The following is an 18,938-nucleotide window of genomic DNA, read 5'->3' on the forward strand; positions in this document are numbered from 1 at the left end:
GTCTGTTTCGGGGGGCAGACCGAGGCAGGGTTCAGCAGGAAATCTTTATGAGAATGAGGAGGAAATGGGCTTGAAAGTTTAGTTAGTGTTCGTTGACTGTCAAATGTAGTGTTTGGCTTGGCGTAAGAGCGGTGTTTGGCATAGGGGCTGTAATTCGAAACAAGTATGTAACCTCATAGTCAAAGCTGACCTTACCAATTCGCTTCCCCAAATAAACACTTAAAAAAGGCTGATTGCACAAATCGGCTTCTGCTTACAGAAGGCATGCAAAGACAGGAAAACCCAAATACCTTAATCTTCAAAAGTCATTGGGGACATCTATTGCTTTGTTATGTAAGAGTTAAATAACTGTTACTGACACTAGTTATCAAACAAATCAAAACATACACAGACCACATACTGTACAAAAGTGTTTATGGATTTGTACATTCAAAAGTTATTTTAGCATTTTATGTTATATTGAAAAAATGCTGTACCAGGACATTCAATTGGTAGAGAGAAAAGGATATACCATTTGTACGTGTCTGTAGTACCCTTCAGCTCAAGATGACTACCTGCATTGTCCTCATCTGTCTATATTTATTTTTTATTTTATTTAACCTTTATTTAACTAGGCAAGTCAGTTAAGAACAAATTCTTATTGACAATGACGACCTACCAAAAGGCAAAAGGCCTCCTGCGGGGACTGAAGCCTGGGATTAAAATAAATACAATATAAATATAGGACAAAACACACATCACGACAAGAGAGACAACACAACACTACATAAACAGAGACCTAAGTCAACAACATAGCAAGGTTAGAAACACATGACAACACAGCATGGTAGCAACACAACATGGTAGCAGCACAACACATGGTACAAACATTATTGGGCACAGACAACAGCACAAAGGACAAGAAGGTATAGACAACAAGACATCACAAAAAGCAGCCACAACTGTCAGTAAGAGTGTCCATGATTGAATATTTGAATGAAGAGATGGAGATAACCTTCATCTCTATTCCAGCCCTGCCAGTGATAAGGCAAGGCTGGAAGACCACCATAATGGATAACTGCAGCGAGTGGAGGTCTGGGGATGTGTGTGCTTGCGTGCACACACATGCCTGGTATGACATGAATGCCATTAGTTCGGTGATACCCTGGATCCCCAGGCAGTCCCAGTAGATAACGCCTGGTCTTGAGTGCTATCATCTAAAATAGAGAGCGAGCCAGACACTACCAGTCCAATGTGTATTGAACCCCATTTAACCCCCATAACAACAGATAGCAAATACATTACACTGTCCATTCTGAGGACACAAATCAAGTCGTAAACACATCTCATAAATCTTACGCAAATGTCACATCAATCACTGTATAATCTTAAAAGGATTTATGTGAAATCTTACCCTGATTGATGTAAATGTCAGAAGTGAATGTCATGTGTACATAACCCAACAAGCCCTGCCCTGCCAATTTCAGGGAGTAAATAACATTCCATTGTCAGTCATCCAAATGCCTTGGATTCAGCCCTCATACTATATATTTTCCCTGGTCTTTTCAGGTCAACTAAGCATTTGTATTAATCATTAATCACATTATTCAAAAGCTGAAGCTTTTATTGAAGTTAGGGAGCCTGGGGGTTGACTCCAAACTAAACAGTAAGCAATCAGTTGACTGGCTAATCACGAGAAATACAGGCTTCTCAATTGGTTGATTGGGTAATCATTCACAGGAACAAACAGCTTCTCATTGGCTCCAGGAGACCACTGCAAACTCTTTGAAAACAATTGTAGAAAACAAACCCGCAAATACCACGGTGCGGGTTGGATTGAAAGGAGCCCTTGTGTTCAGTCTAATCCTCCAGCTCTGTGTGGGTAAAGAGTCTAGTCCTAGCCCGGGGAAACGGAGCAATGCTTTCCTGACGTGGTTATGAAATCATTCCTGAGTTTACTGGGGGCTTCATGCCTTTACAAGTAACCAGAGAAGTTGGTTTTATGAATGAGTATTCCACACTATACACAAACAGTGCAGTCCCTATTAACCGCAACACTCGTGAAATGCCAACACCGGACCAGTCCCATTCCATGTACCCAAGACCATTTGCTACGCCATAGGTTCCCTTGTAATAGCAAGGCTGTAATTTGTATATTTAGCACTTTAGTCCAGTCACCAATTGGGTCCACAATCTGATAAAAAGGTAAATGAGAGGAAATAAAAACATCTGATGAACTTGAGTAAATGAAAATGAAAATATATGGCTGTGCCGTGTGGATTCTTTGGTACTCCAATGGAACAAACCTGTTCATGATTGGTTTTATGGGCCAGGATTTGCAGTGAAAGCCTAAACCAATATTCTGCTGTCCAAAATTACAGCTGACCAAGGTGTTTGTGTGTGCATGTGGTTTGCACGTCTGTGTGTGTGTCTACAGGTGTGAGCCACCTTTTTGAAGATGGATGAAGAAACAATGGAGCTCCAGCAACAGACATTCAACTTATTGACTGGATATGTGAGACTTCTGTAAAAACAACCTCATGTTACAGGGTTGGAAGGCGGCCATTCTGAAATCCACTGGAATGGGAAGATTCAACATTTCAGAAAACTGAAGATGACGGGGAAAAAGATAATGATGTTTTTGGCAAAGGCTGCCAAGAACCCTAAGGCATTCTTGAGAATGTTGTGATTATTGCCTTTTTACTTCATGATCATAAACAATGAAGTTCTGTTAGCTCAAATAGTTCAACTTAGACCAGTAACAGATTAAGTATCTGGACCAATTAGGTAGACTGTTGCTTATACTTGAAATCTGTGGGCCAATGGGAGAATCTGTTACTAATTCAATATTTTACCTGATCCACAATAAGGAACCTTTGGACACAGAACACAACATGTCACCGTTTTGTCAGATACTTCCCACACAGACAGTGGAAGATGACATTTGAAGTGACACTGATGCCAAGCAAACAGTGACACCAGATGTTGTGGGGACACCAGAATCACAGTGACACCTGAGACGTGTCCAAGCCTCCAAGCCTTTCCGAGCCTTACCTGGGTCCCAGCTCATCTTCGCTCCGCCAGACGAAGTCTCCAAACTTCTCGTAGTGGGAGTTGTAGTGGTGCTGCACCCTGTAAAGCAGCGGAGGGGGAATCTCCATCAGAGTGTTGTAGGCCGTCTGCTGCTCCTTGCCACTGGTGTAGCCGTTGTACAGGTTATACACCTTGTCTGCTATCTCTGACACAGGAGGAGGTGGAAGAGGGGAGAAGTCATTTAGAAGACACTAATTTAAAAGACACAAGTGAACTTGTGATAAGGATATCATATTAAGGTGGGCAAGTCAACCCAAGATCAACATCACAAGTAAATCCTAGGTGCTGGTGAAAACCTTGGTGCCAACAAAAATGCTCAATTGGCCCAGCGTCGTCCGGGTTTGGCCAGGGTAGGTCGTCATTGTAATAAAATAAAAAAACTTCTTAACTGAATATCCAAGTTAAATAAAGTTTACATTTAAATAAATGGAGAGAGATAGGAATGGATGGTGAGGGGGCTGAATGGGGGGTTAGAGAGAAGGGGAAAGGAGAATGTGTAAAGGATGAATGCAAAGGTTTTGGGATGGACAGAATATAGGAAGACAAAATTAAGTGTGAAAGGGGTGTGTGAGAAGGAGTACCTTCTGCTCTGCTATCGTCTACCATGGGACAAGAAGTCCGCACTGAGACGAAGCTAGACTCTGAACGACTCCCTCGACTGTCCACAGCATATAGAGTGAACCTGAGAGAGAGAATTAACAAAGAATATAAATAATATTAGAGCTGACATCTTAAATCTGTCTACAAAAATTAACTACCTTTTTTAAACCACATTCATATGTACTCTTACTGTATCAGGGAAAGAAACATGTTGCTTCAGCCATCCCATCCCAACCTTCTTTCAAAGCTAGATGTACAGAGTTTACCCAGTGTACCCGGCTCCTACACTTTGCACAGCATTTCTATAAGCCAATGTTGACAGCCACTGAACTCTCTTTTGAAAAAAGCCACAACTCAGAGCCGGGTCAAGACCCAGGACTCAGGAGCGGGTGAGGATTCCAGAGGAACGATTACGTCAGTAAGTGGCCCTGCCTGGTACTTGAAGCTACAGCAGAGGACAGACCAGCCGGTTGGCAGCAACGGCCATTACACCTAATAACTCCCTTAAATGGAACTCCCACTTCCTCTGAAGACGAAGTTCCTGCTCACATATTAAGGCCTCAGAGTACCTAGAGTTCCCCAGGACCTCCCAGTGGCAGTGGCTAGTACAATGTAGTGTGGAGAGATGGTCTCCTGCGAAGCACTGTACTGTAGGTAGTCCAGTCTGTCTCATATAAGTCGCTTTTAGAGACATGATGGCTGTTTATGAGACATGAACTACCAACGTGCATACATGGATATGTGCATGTAAGGATGCTGGGATGTCCAGCCAGAGCTGATTGGACAATTCCAAATGAACCATACCTTGATGGTCCTTTGGCATGGAATAAGTCAAGTGGTACTTGTCATTCTTTGCATTCTATTTCTAGGGTCTATACTTTAAGTTGAAATGGTGGATCATCGCTAAAAGTGTGTTGGGGAAGATTAATGAAAACAAAGTCATGTTCTAAAAAATTCCCGGTCTCAGCATTATTCTGTGAGCTGACTGTTTTTATTTACTTTTTTGTGAAGCATTTATGTGAACCATCAAACATGACCATTATCTAAACTGAAAACAGCTGGGAATAAGATGTTCAGAAGAATACATACGTGTATATTAATATTGTTCATGATTGAACATTCAAAACAACAAATACACTATATATACAAAAGTATATGGACACCCCTTCAAATGAGTGGATTTGGCTGTAGCAGCCACACCCATTGTTGACAGGTGTATAAAATCGAACACACAGCTATGCAATCTCCATAAACAAACACTGTCAGTAGAATGGCCTTACTGAAGAGCTCAGTGACTTTCAACATGGTAACGTCATAGGATGCCACCTTTCCAAAAAGTCAGTTCGTCAATTTCTGCTCTGCTAGAGCTGCCCCGGTCAACTGTAAGTGCTGTTATTGTGAAGCGGAAACATCTAGTAGCAACAACGGTTCAGCTGCGAAGTGGTAGGCCACACATGCACACAGAATGGGACCACTGAGTGCTGAAGTGTGTAGCGAGTAAAAATAATTTGTCCTCGTTTGCAACACTCAATAACACTCACAACTCTAACTGCCTCTGGAAGAAATGTCAGCACAAGAACTGTTCATCGGGAGCTTCATGAAATGGGTTTGCATGACCGAGCAGCCGCACACAAGCCCAAGATCACCATGCATAATGCCAAGTGTCGGCTGGAGTGGTGGAAACGCATTCTCTGGAGTGATGAATCACGCTTCACTATCTGGCAGTTCGACGGACGAATCTGGGTTTGGCGGATGACAGGAGGACACTACTAGCCCGAATGCATAGTGCAAACTGTAAAGTTTGGTGGAGGAGGACTAATGGTCTGGGGTTGTTTTTCATGGTTCGGGCTAGGCCCCTTAGTTCCAGTGAAGGGAAATCTTAAAGGTACAGCTGATGATTCTGTGCTTCCAACTTTGTGGCAACACTTTGTGGAAGGCCCTTTCCTGTTGAGAATGACAATGCCCCGGTGCACAAAGCGAGGTCCATACATAAATGGTTTGTCGAGATCGATGTGGAAGAACTTGACTGGCCTGCACAGAGTGCTGACCACAATCCCATCGAACACCTTTGGGAAGAATTGGAACGCCGATTGCGAGCCAGGCCTAATTGCCCAACATCAGTGCCCGACCGAACTAATGCTCTTGTGAATGGAAGCAAGTCCTCGCAGCAATGTTCCAATATCTAGTGGAAAACCTTCCCAGAAGAGTGGAGTCTGCTATAGCAGCAAAGGGGGGGACCAACTCCATATTAATGCCCATGATTTTGGAAATGAGATGACAAGCAGGTGTCCACATACTTTTGGTCAAATAGCCTATCATGCATTTTTCTTCCACTGTTTCACAATGCTATTTCACTGGCAGAGCCCCATTTTAATGTCTTGCTTTCTGTAAGTCTGCCTTTTGTTTGAAGAGCCTGTGTTTTAATACCACCAACTGATAGTTTTGTTTGTAGTACAGCCTGTTAAGACATTGTTCGCATAGTTTGTCCGAACTTGTTATTCATCTAGAGAGATGTGTGGTATATTGGTATTCCCAAGAACCTCACAGAAGACGAGGGGCCAGAGTCCGTCCGAAGTTCGCTGTAGAAACTCTGCCCAGCAAAACAACACTGCATATAACAATCACATTGTTTAAATTATGTGGTCACGTCACTGGCCAGTGAATGGAGGGGGGGGGGGTTGGCAGGGTCTATTCATCATGCAATTTGTAAAGTTTAGTTTAGGGCCCTGGACGCAGCTTGCCAGCGTGTTGTTGTTTTTGGTTGTTAAAGTGGTTGGCATTGAAGACAGTTACTTTGCTCCCCAGGCTAATCACAGTGCTATTATGTAAAAAAATTAAGCCTCTCAAAGACCAACAGTGGGACAAAAGCTCTCATTAATATAGTGAAAGGAGACTACAACAGAAACTTTCTCTAGCCTTTGTGTTTTTCCACAAAGATCACCACAAAAAGTATTTTGGCTGCTTTCTTCCCCGCAGTGTTGTTAACACTACTGTCAGGCATACAACGCCTGTTGTGAGTCTCCCATCCAAGATCGAAGATGGCCGATCAGATGCGCTAGCTGGGTCCGGATGACTGGGCCTGTTACCCACAGTGCAGCTGAGTAGAGTGTGAGTGGATAGACTGGGAGTCTGCGGTGGCAGGCTTCACCACTGGCATCGATAAGGATCGCCTAGGAGAACAAAGAGAGCACCGTGGTCTGGCTTGCCACAAGCATGTCAAAACAGAGGGTAACATACTGGCAACATTCACCCAACCCTCCATACAATCCCTCTCTCTCTCTCTTACTCTCTCCATCCATCCATCTCTCACACCATCTATTTTGTATTTATAATGGATCCCCATGCTGCCTTGGCAGCAGTTAATCTTCCTGGGGTCCAGCAAAATTAAGGCAGTGATACTGTTTATAAAACATTACAATACATTCACAACACGCTGTGTGCCCTCAGGCCCCTACTTATCTACAGTACAAAATCCATGTGTACGTGTGTGTCTGTGCCTATATTTCTGTTGCTTCACAGTCCCCGCTGTTCTATAAGATGTATTTTTATCTGGTTTTTAATGGAAGCCTCTCCAACATAATCCAGGTAGAATCAGGAATTCCCCAGGGCAGCTGTTTAGGCCCCTTACTTTTTTCAATCTTTACTAATGACATGCCACTTTGAGTAAAGCCAGTGTGTCTATGTACAGTGCCTTGCGAAAGTATTCGGCCCCCTTGAACTTTGCGACCTTTTGCCACATTTCAGGCTTCAAACATAAAGATATAAAACTGTATTTTTTTGTGAAGAATCAACAACAAGTGGGACACAATCATGAAGTGGAACGACATTTATTGGATATTTCAAACTTTTTTAACAAATCAAAAACTGAAAAATTGGGCGTGCAAAATTATTCAGCCCCTTTACTTTCAGTGCAGCAAACTCTCTCCAGAAGTTCAGTGAGGATCTCTGAATGATCCAATGTTGACCTAAATGACTAATGATGATAAATACAATCCACCTGTGTGTAATCAAGTCTCCGTATAAATGCACCTGCACTGTGATAGTCTCAGAGGTCCGTTAAAAGCGCAGAGAGCATCATGAAGAACAAGGAACACACCAGGCAGGTCCGAGATACTGTTGTGAAGAAGTTTAAAGCCGGATTTGGATACAAAAAGATTTCCCAAGCTTTAAACATCCCAAGGAGCACTGTGCAAGCGATAATATTGAAATGGAAGGAGTATCAGACCACTGCAAATCTACCAAGACCTGGCCGTCCCTCTAAACTTTCAGCTCATTCAAGGAGAAGACTGATCAGAGATGCAGCCAAGAGGCCCATTATCACTCTGGATGAACTGCAGAGATCTACAGCTGAGGTCGGAGACTCTGTCCATGGGACAACAATCAGTCGTATATTGCACAAATCTGGCCTTTATGGAAGGGTGGCAAGAAGAAAGCCATTTCTTAAAGATATCCATAAAAAGTGTTGTTTAAAGTTTGCCACAAGCCACCTGGGAGACACACCAAACATGTGGAAGAAGGTGCTCTGGTCAGATGAAACCAAAATTGAACTTTTTGGCAACAATGCAAAACGTTATGTTTGGCGTAAAAGCAACACAGCTGAACACACCATCCCCACTGTCAAACATGGTGGTGGCAGCATCATGGTTTGGGCCTGCTTTTCTTCAGCAGGGACAGGGAAGATGGTTAAAATTGATGGGAAGATGGATGGAGCCAAATACAGGACCATTCTGGAAGAAAACCTGATGGAGTCTGCAAAAGACCTGAGACTGGGACGGAGATTTGTCTTCCAACAAGACAATGATCCAAAACATAAAGCAAAATCTACAATGGAATGGTTCAAAAATAAACATATCCAGGTGTTAGAATGGCCAAGTCAAAGTCCAGACCTGAATCCAATCGAGAATCTGTGGAAAGAACTGAAAACTGCTGTTCACAAATGCTCTCCATCCAACCTCACTGAGCTCGAGCTGTTTTGCAAGGAGGAATGGGAAAAAATGTCAGTCTCTCGATGTGCAAAACTGATAGAGACATACCCCAAGCGACTTACAGCTGTAATCGCAGAAAAAGGTGGCGCTACAAGGTATTAACTTAAGGGGGCTGAATAATTTTGCACGCCCAATTTTTCAGTTTTTGATTTGTTAAAAAAGTTTGAAATATCCAATAAATGTCGTTCCACTTCATGATTGTGTCCCACTTGTTGTTGATTCTTCACAAAAAAATACAGTTTTATATCTTTATGTTTGAAGCCTGAAATGTGGCAAAAGGTCGCAAAGTTCAAGGGGGCCGAATACTTTCGCAAGGCACTGTATGTGGATGACTCAACACTATACACATCAGCTACTACCGCAACTGAAATGACTGCAACACTTAACAAAGAGCTGCAGTTAGTGGCAAGGAATAATTTACTCCTAAATATTTCTAAAACTAATAGCATTGTATTTGGGACAAGTCATTAACTAAACCCTAAACCTTAATAAATATTGTAATAAATAATGTGGATATTAAGCAAGTTGAGGTGACTAAACTGCTTGGAGTAACCCTGGATTGTAAACTGTCATGGTCAAACCATATTGATACAGTAGCTAAAATGGGTCTGTCCATAATAAAGCGCTGCTCTACCTTCTTAAATCAAATTTTACTGCTTGCATCAATTACTTGATGTGGAATAGAGTTCCATGTAGTCGTGGCTCTATGTAGTACAGTGCGCCTCCCATAGTCTGTTCTGGACAGTACAAAAAAAACTGAAAGAATACCCTGTTCTGAGCCAATTGCAATTTCCCTGTTTGTGGCACCTGACCACACGACTGAACTGTAGTCCAGGTAAGACAAAACTAGGGCCTGTAGAACCTGCCTTGTTGATAGTGCTGCTTCTTCAGGATCGGTGGGTTTCCTGCGGGACGGTTGAGATAACGTAGGCTAATGTGATTAGCATGAGGTTGTAAGTAACAAGAACACTTCCCAGGACATAAACATATCTGATATTGGCAGAAAGCTTAAATTCTTGTTAATCTAATTGCACTGTCCAATTTACAGTAGCTACTACAGTGAAATAATACCATGCTATTGTTTGAGGAGAATGCAGTTTTGAACATTAAAGGTTATTAATAAACAAATTAGACACATTTGGGCAGTCTTGACACAACATTTTGAACAGAAATACAATGGTTCACTGGATCAGTCAAAAACTTTGCACATAGACTGCTGCCATCTAGTGGCCAAAATCTAAATTCCACCTGGGCTGGAATAATACATTATGGCCTTTCCAATGCATTTCGAAGATGATGGATAAAACCCAACAAAAAAAACCCGTAAGGAATTCAAAATTACAATGCTTGTCTTTCATAATTTGGTCAGATATACTTGGATGTGTAGTGTCACAGCTTGTTGCTGGCATGTCATGCCTAAGTTTGCTAATCTTGCCATTGAAAAAATCATTCAAGTAATTGGCAATATCAGTCGGTTTCATGATGAATGGGCCATCTGATTCAATGAACGATGGAGCTAGTTAGTCTTTTTTCCCAAAATGTCATTTAAGGCAGTCCAAAGCTTTTTACTATCATTCTTCGTGTCATTTATCTTTGTTTCATAGTGTAGTTTCCTCATCTTTTTATTCAGTTTTAGCAGTTTGATTTCTCAATTTGCAATATGTTTGCCAATCGGTTGTGAAGCCACACTTTTTTGCCATTCCTTTTGCCTCATCCCTCTCAACCATACACTTTTTCAATTTCTCATTAATCCACAGGGATATAACAGTTTTTACAGTCATTTTCTTAAGGGGTGCATGTTTATTACTAACTGGAATAAGCAATTTCATAAATGTGTCAAGTGAAGCTTCTGTTTGCTCCTCATTACACACCACGGACCAACAAATATTCTTTACATCAACAAAATATGAATAACTACAAAACGTATTGTATAACCTCATATACACTATATTAGGCCCAGCCAGGATTGATTTGCACTTTTCGAAACCAAAATACGTTTATCTCTAGAAGACAGAACGCGACTCCTTCCTGAGCGGTATGACGGCTGTGTGGTCCCATGGTGTTTATACTTGCGTACTATTGTTTGTACAAATGAACGCGGTACCTTCAGGCGTTTGGAAATTGCTCCCAAGGATGAACCAGACTTATGGAGGTCTACAATTTTTTTTGAGGCCTTGGCTGATTTATTTTGATTTTCCCATGATGTCAAGCAAAGAGGCACTGAGTTTGAAGGTAGGCCTTGAAATGCATCCACAGGTACACCTCCAATTGACTCAAATTATGTCAATTAGCCTATCAGAAGCTTCTAAAGCCATGAAATAATTTTCTGGAATTTTCCAAGCTTTTTCAAGGCACAGTCTACTTAGTGTATGTAAACTTCTGACCCACTGGAACTGTGATACAGTGAATTATAAGTGAAATAATCTGTCTGTAAACAATTGGTAGAAAAATTCCATGTCCCAACTGACTTGCCAAAACTATAGTTTGTTAACAAGAAATTTGTGGAGTGGTTGAAAAACAAGTTTTAATGACTCCAACCTAAGTGTATGTAAACTTCCGACTTCAACTGTATTTGGCTAAGGTGTATGTAAACTTCCGACTGTATTTTGAGCATTTTTCTTCTGGGATGCTTACTTGTTTTCATTGCTTTACTGGGAATATTGTGTCTACCAACGCCCCTGGTATAATGTACATTTGCTGAAGCATTATGACAAATCAGCTTCACAATGGTAGAGATTAACTGAGCTGGGCTTGGGTCATTGATAAGCCATTGTCTCAACACAGACTTATAATGCTGTGAAAGGATCCAGGAACCCAAATAATTTAGGTGGATACCATCCTACTTATAAAATGCGTTTTGTTTCCAAAAGGTATCGAATTTGTCAACAAAAGTTACACCCATTGAACTGCAATAGTCACGTAGCCAGTTGTGAAGAGAAATAATCCTGCTAAACCGTTCAATGACACGATTCAGAGAGGGCACAGAGCCAGAAATGATTGGTATTTTTTTGTTTCTAGCAGAGAGTCAATCAGCTCTTTAAAATCCAGTTTCAACTGTTCAGAGCTGCCTGTCATAATGTCATTAAAGCCCACACGGACTATGATAGAATCGATTTCCATGTTCTGTTGTAGTATATTCAGGAGCAGCTTGGTAATATAATTTATACAAGCTCCGGAATAAGACATTGTTCTTGCACCAGGAACGGTCACATTTCTTACCATGGAACTGCCCAAAATCACGGGTGGCGAGAAGGACGAGGAAAACTGCCCACTCCCACACTTCACAGGATTCGGAGAACCCTTTATGGACGGGCGAGAGGCAGGATAACTTGCCTCTCTGATTTCCTTTGTCTTTTCCTATCGTTCTCTCCCTCGCTCCCCTCAAAAGCTGTCTGGCTACTACTTGGTTGTTTGTCATCCCATGGTTTTGTCCCTGTACTATCATTTTGAAAGCTCAACAAACAATGAGGCGAACAAACGGTGGATGGAAATTTGTGTGAATTAGCAATGCTGCCATAAAGTAACGTTTGCCTTATAATTTAATGAGAAAGGAGTGAGAGAGAGAGGGGGGAGAGAGAGAGAGTCATAGAGAGAGGAAGAAGGAAAGTTGAGAGGAGACAGAAAGAGGAAAAGGGAAGTGGTGAGAGAGGTAGAGAGAGAGAGAGATAGAGAGAGGTGGGGTAGGGAAGAGAAAGAAAGAGAGCAATTATGGTAGTATTTCTGGCATGCAAGGGAGAGGGGAAGCCAGGCAGCCTAGAGATTCATGGTCGATGACATCAGACGTTGGGTCGAGATCAGTTGAGCCGGTCCACAAATCAATCAACTGCACCAGGAGAATATAATTCCTGAGTGACCCAAGAATTTACGGCCACAAAACTAATTTACGACTTTGATTTAAAATCTCGGGTCAGGTCTGTAAGAAAGGACTCACCGCGCTAACAATGTAATATACTTTCTCTACTCCCTTTTCTATCAATTACAGGTTAACTTTATATACTGACTGCTGGCAACTGCACATATCACTGGAGGCTTGAGCAGAAATATGATTATACTACCGTAGCGGTGCCATATGCATTTTCTATCTATATCTTAACTAAAGCTACGTCTGCATGTGTTGTGATTAGGTGATTTTAAGTGACTAACATGAAATCACCCAATAAAAGACATGTCTTTAGAACAAAAAAGGGAAAAGTTAAAATATGTAATTTGCACCAATAAATAAGCCTTTTTCTCTCTCTAAGCTCTGCCATAAAATGGATTGCTCATTCGGGTTTTCTGTACAAGCAAATGGTTTGGACTTGACATAAGCAGGGTTGGCAGCTTACTTTCTATGCAATCTGTTTAAGTTACTAGCTACCTGTTCAGAATTGTAATCAGTAAAGTAATTTTTGGATTACCCAATCTCAGTAACGTAATCAGATTACATCACTGGGTCCAAGCTCCCTGCCATCCAGGACCTGTATATCAGGCGGTGTGAAAGGAAGGCCCGGAAAATTGTTAAAGACTCAAGCCATAGACTGTTCTCTATGATTCCACAAGGCAAGCGGTACCAGTACATCAAGTCTGACACCAACAGGCTCCTGAACAGCTTCTATCCCCAAGCAATAAGACTGCTAAATAGCTAACAGAATGGCTACACGGACTTTATGAGTTGACTCTTGTATTTAATTTTTATTTTTGCACTGTCTCTATGTAATCACAGGGCCCTACATATTCACACACATTGGCACTCAAACACCCATAAACACTCACTCCATAATTTGCTCACACACACATAATATGCACATACACTTATACTGACTCTACACACACACACACACACACACACACACACACACACACACACACACACACACACACACACACACACACACACACACACACACACACACACACACACACACACGCACACACACACACACACACACACACACATATAATCTTCATATATGCTGCTGCTACTATGTTTATCATATATCCTGATGCCTACTGACCTTACCCCTATACACATCCACCTCTATCGATCCAGTATCCCTGCACATTGTAAATATGGTAATGGTACTGACCCTGTATAGAGTATAATGAGTTACTTTATCATGTTCTTCTGATTTCTTATTTGTATTTCTCCTGTGTTATGTTATTTCCTTATGTTATTTCTAGCATTACAATGATATTGATTCAAATCAAATCAAACTGTCTTTGTCACATGCGCCGAATAACAACATGTGTAGACCTTAGCGTGAAATGCTTACTTACAAGCCCTTAACCAACAGTGTAGACCTTAGCGTGAAATGCTTACTTACAAGCCCTTAACCAACAGTGTAGACCTTAGCGTGAAATGCTTACTTACAAGCCCTTAACCAACAGTGTAGACCTTAGCGTGAAATGCTTACTTACAAGCCCTTAACCAACAGTGTAGACCTTAGCGTGAAATGCTTACTTACAAGCCCTTAACCAACAGTGTAGATCTTAGCGTGAAATGCTTACTTACAAGCCCTTAACCAACAGTGTAGATCTTAGCGTGAAATGCTTACTTACAAGCCCTTAACCAACAGTGTAGACCTTAGCGTGAAATGCTTCATTACAAGCCCTTAACCAACAGTGTAGACCTTAGCGTGAAATGCTTACTTACAAGCCCTTAACCAACAGTGTAGATCTTAGCGTGAAATGCTTACTTTACAAGCCCTTAACCAACATGTGTAGACCTTAGCGTGAAATGCTTACTTACAAGCCTTTAACCAACAGTGTAGACCTTAGCGTGAAATGCTTACTTACAAGCCCTTAACCAACAGTGTAGACCTTAGCGTGAAATGCTTACTTACAAGCCCTTAACCAACAGCGCAGTTCAAGAAGAGTTACAAAAATATTTACCAAATAAACTAAAGTAAAAAATAATAAAAAGTAACACAATAAAAGAACAATAACGAGGCTACATACAGGGGGTACCGGTACCGAGTCAGTGTGTGGGGGTACAGGTTAGTCAGGCTTTATACAGGGGGTACCAGTACCGAGTCAGTGTGTGGGGGTACAGGTTAGTTCAGGTAATTTGTACATGTAGGTAGGGGTAAAGTGACTATGCATAGATAGTACAAAACAAATGGGGGGAGGGGGGAGGGGGGGTGTCAATGTAAATAATCCAGTGAATATTTGATTAATTGTTCAGCAGTCTTATGGCTTGGGGGTAGAAGCTGTTAAGAAGCCTTTTGGTCCTAACTTGGTGCTCCGGTACCGCTTGCCGTGCGGAAGCAGAGAAAACAGTCGTGACTGGAGTCTCTGACAATTTTATGGGCTTTCCTATGACACTGGTCCTGGATGACAGGAGGCTTGGCCCCAATGATGTACTGGGCCGTACGCTCTACCCTCTGTAGCGCCTTACGGTCAGATGCCGAGCATTTGTCATACCAGGCGGTGATGCAACCTGGTCAGGATGTTCTCAATGGTACAGCTGTAGAACTTTTTGAAGATCTGGGGACTCATTCCAAATCTTTTCAGTCTCCTGAGGGGGAAAAGGTTTTGTTGTGCTCTTTTCACGACTGTCTTGGTGTGTTTGGACCATTTCCTGTAGTCCACGATCCTTTGTCTTGCTCACATTGAGGGAGAGGTTGTTGTCCTGGCACCACACTGCCAGTTCTCTGACCTCCTCCCTATAGGCTGCCTCATTATTGTCGGTGATAAGGCCACTGTTGTGTCGTTAGCAAACTTAATGATGGTGTTGGAGTCATGCCTGGCCGTGCAGTCATGAGTGAACAGGGACTACAAGAGGGGGCTGAGCTTACACCCCTAAGGGGCCCCAGTGTTGAGGATCAGCGTTGCGGATGTGTCTTTACCTACCCTTACCACCTGGGGTCGGCCCATCAGGAATTCCAGGATCCAGTTGCAGAGGGACGTGTTTAGTCCCAGGGTCTTTAGCTTAGTGATGAGCTTCAATTTGCATACTGCCCCAACAGGTCAACAGATGATGCAATCGCCATCACACTGCACAGTGCCCTATCCCATCTGGACAAGAGGAATACTTATGTAAGAATGCTGTTTAATGACCACAGCTCAGGATTCAACACCATAGTAACCTCCAAGTTCATCATTAAGCTTAAGGCTCTGGGTCTCAACCCCGCCCTGTGCAATTGAGTCCTGAACTTTCTGACGGGCCGCCCCCAGGTGGTGAAGGTAGGAAACAACATCACTTCACTGATCCTCATCACTGGGGCCTCACAAGGGTGTGTGCTCAGCCGCCTCCTGTACTCCCTGTTCACCCATGACTGCGTGGCCATGCATGCCTCCAACTCAATCATCAAGTTTGCAGACGACACAACACTAGTGAGCTTGATTACCAACAACGATGAGACAGCCTACAGGGAGGAGGTGAGGGCACTCGGAATGTGGTGTCAGGAAAACAACCTCTCACTCAACGTCAACAAAACAAAGGAGATGATTGTGGACTTCAGGCAACAGCAGAGGGAGTACCCTCCTATCCACATTGACGGGACAGCAGTGGAGAAGGTGGAAAGTTTTAAGTTCCTTGGCATACACATCACGGACAAACTGAAATGGTCCACCCACACAGACAGCGTAGTGTAGAAGGCGCAACAGCTCCTCTTCAACCTCAGGAGGCTGAAGAAATTTGGCTTGTCACCTAAAACCCTCACAAACTTTTACAGATGCACAATCGAGAGCATCCTGTCAGGCTGTATCACCACCTGGTACGGCAAATGCACGGCCCTCCAGAGGGTAGTGCGGTCTGCGCAGCGCATCACCGGGGGCAAACTACCTTCCCTCCAGGACACCTACAGCACCCGATGTCACAAGAAGGCCAAAAAGATCATCAAGGACAACAACCACCTGAGCAACTGCCTGTTCACCCCGCTATCATCCAGAAGGCAAGGTCAGTACAGGTGCATCAAAGCTGGGACCGAGAGACTGAAAAAAAGCTTATATCTCAAGGCCATCAGACTGATTAATTTAATTAAACAGCCATCACTAACTAGAGAGGCTGCTGCCAACATACAGACCCAAATCACTGGCCACTTTAATAAATGGATTTAATAAAGGTATCACTAGTCACTTTGAAAAATGCCACAATAATAATGTTTACATATCCTACATTACTCATCTCATATGTATATAGTGTATTTCATACCAACTATTGCCTCTTGCCTAACTCCCATCGCTCATCCATATATTTACATGTACATATTTTTATTCCATCCATTTACATTTGTGTGTATAATGTAGTTGTTGCGAATTTGATTACTAGTTAGATATTACTGCACTGTCGGAACTAGAAGCACAAGCATTTCGCTACACTCGCATTAACATCTGCTAACCAAGTGTATGTGACAAATAAAATTTGATTCGATTTTTTATTTGATTTAGTGTGGTCAACAGCTTATCATAAGTACTCTACCTCAGCCAAGCAATACCTTAAGACTTCTTTAATGTTAGACATCGCACACCAGCTGTTATTGACAAATAGACACACACCCCACCCCTCGTCTGGTAAGTAGCTTCTCTGTTCTGCCGGTGCATGGAAAATCCCACCAGCTCTATATTATCCGTGTCGTCGTTCAGCCACGACTCGGTGAAACATAAGATATTACAGTTTACAGGTCATCAATTTTATTTCCCAATGACTGCAAGTTAGCCAGTTGGCAGTGGGAGTATACTCGCTCGCCTTCGGATTCTCAGAAGGCAGAAGACCTGCGCCCTCTTTTCTTCACGCAAATGACAGGGATTTGGGCCTGTTGCCGGGAAAGCAGTATATCCTTCTCGTCGGACTCGTTAAAGGAAAAAGCTTCTTCCGATTTGAGGTGAGTAATTGCTGTTCTGATGTCCAGAAGTACTTTTCGGTCATAAGAGACGGTAGCAGCAACATTATGTACAAAATAAGTAAAATAAGTTAAAAAAAAAAAAAAGTTACAAACAAGGCTAAAAAACTAGTGAGCATGTAAAATGTCAACCATCCTCTTCGGCACCATCTTCATCTTACTGCATTACATTACTTACTGATTACTGCATTGTTGGGGTTAGAGCCTGTATGAAGGCAATTCACTGTACTTGTTCACGTGACATTAAAAACTTGAAACTTGAAGAAGAGAAAAAGGATCCATTAAAACTATTTGTTGTATCATCATAGTGGTCTCTGACTTGTGGTCAGACTGGAACAAACTTAAACTTGTGCCTTTTTTCAATGCTGAATTGAATGTCATTGAGAAACCAGAAAGGTGTCAATGTTGTGTTTTTTCCCCCGCAAACATCCTTTCTGAATTTAAAAGTAATCCGTGAAGTAATCTCAAGTTTTTCAAAGGTATCTGTAATCTGATTACATCATCTATATAGGACAATCCAAATAAAGTATGACCGTAAAGGATTACATGTAATCAGTTCCTCCCCAACCCTGGGCATACACTTAATAAATCCCCCTTTGGTCATGTTAATAAAAACAAAGAAAGACTTTGTCCTACTTGTTGGGTTGACCAGATAGTGTTTTCACTTGTGTGGTCTACAGGTCTTCACATCTTAAATAAGACATTATTCACATGATGAAAGACAGCCACTTAGTTGTTTCTTCATTTGCTGGCAAGGTATCCATTATTTTTCATCTTTACAATTTCTTTGTCTTTGCAATTTCACTCCTGGATAAACCAATTCAACTAGATAACCACTATTTTGTTGCTTTTTCCAACTGGACAGCAACAAATAGATTGTCTTGGTAGGTTTGACTGTGGGTTGGAAATAACATACAGGTTCTTTGCATGAAAAAAGAAAGCTTTAGCTGGCCTTTCAAAAAGCTTTTGTCAGGTCGTAATCTCCCATAGGCTGGTATGGCGCCTGTGTAGAAGAAATAAATGTTGTTCTTCTGAATGATAGTTGGCAGCGTGTTTCAGAGCTTACAGTATAAAGGCAACACCTCATAAGTCTCCAGCCAGGTTGGGTCATGTCAGGTTTATCATGTTTTGCTGTGTCTTTTTCTGTGATTTACACCTGCCTCTGACGACTTCTATTTCAGCCTCTGAACATCAGCTCTGGTCCTAGAGTAACATCCAAAGCACTGGGAGGCAGGTGCTGAACCTTGCTCTATTTAGTGGAGTAAAGAGAATAGTAAAGGAAAGAACCAACCAACGAAAAATAGTTTGGAAGATATGTACCAATTCCACGGCACATGGTTTATGAACTGATACACGACGCCAGATTCAAAACGTAGAATTTTTCAATTTTTAATTGATTATACAAAATTCTTGCAACAAATAGAATTGTATATATACAGTGGGGCAAAAAGGTATTTAG

The 18,938-nt window shown here is 42.0% G+C and overlaps 1 protein-coding gene across 1 annotated transcript in view; it reads right to left on the reverse strand.

Moving 5' to 3' along the window:
* Window positions 1-18,938, reverse strand: part of LOC139388322 (astrotactin-2-like) — a 472,647-nt gene that overhangs the window by 3,715 nt on the left and 449,994 nt on the right. Inside the window, exons 21-22 of the mRNA XM_071134926.1 lie at window positions 3,654-3,754; window positions 3,034-3,217 (exon numbers count right to left, since the gene is read on the reverse strand). Of these exons, the coding sequence (XP_070991027.1) occupies window positions 3,034-3,217; window positions 3,654-3,754 (285 nt within the window). The remainder of the gene's footprint in view (window positions 1-3,033; window positions 3,218-3,653; window positions 3,755-18,938) is intronic.

The sequence above is a fragment of the Oncorhynchus clarkii genome, chromosome 29 (assembly GCF_045791955.1).
Source record: "Oncorhynchus clarkii lewisi isolate Uvic-CL-2024 chromosome 29, UVic_Ocla_1.0, whole genome shotgun sequence".
NCBI classification, from domain to species: domain Eukaryota; kingdom Metazoa; phylum Chordata; class Actinopteri; order Salmoniformes; family Salmonidae; genus Oncorhynchus; species Oncorhynchus clarkii.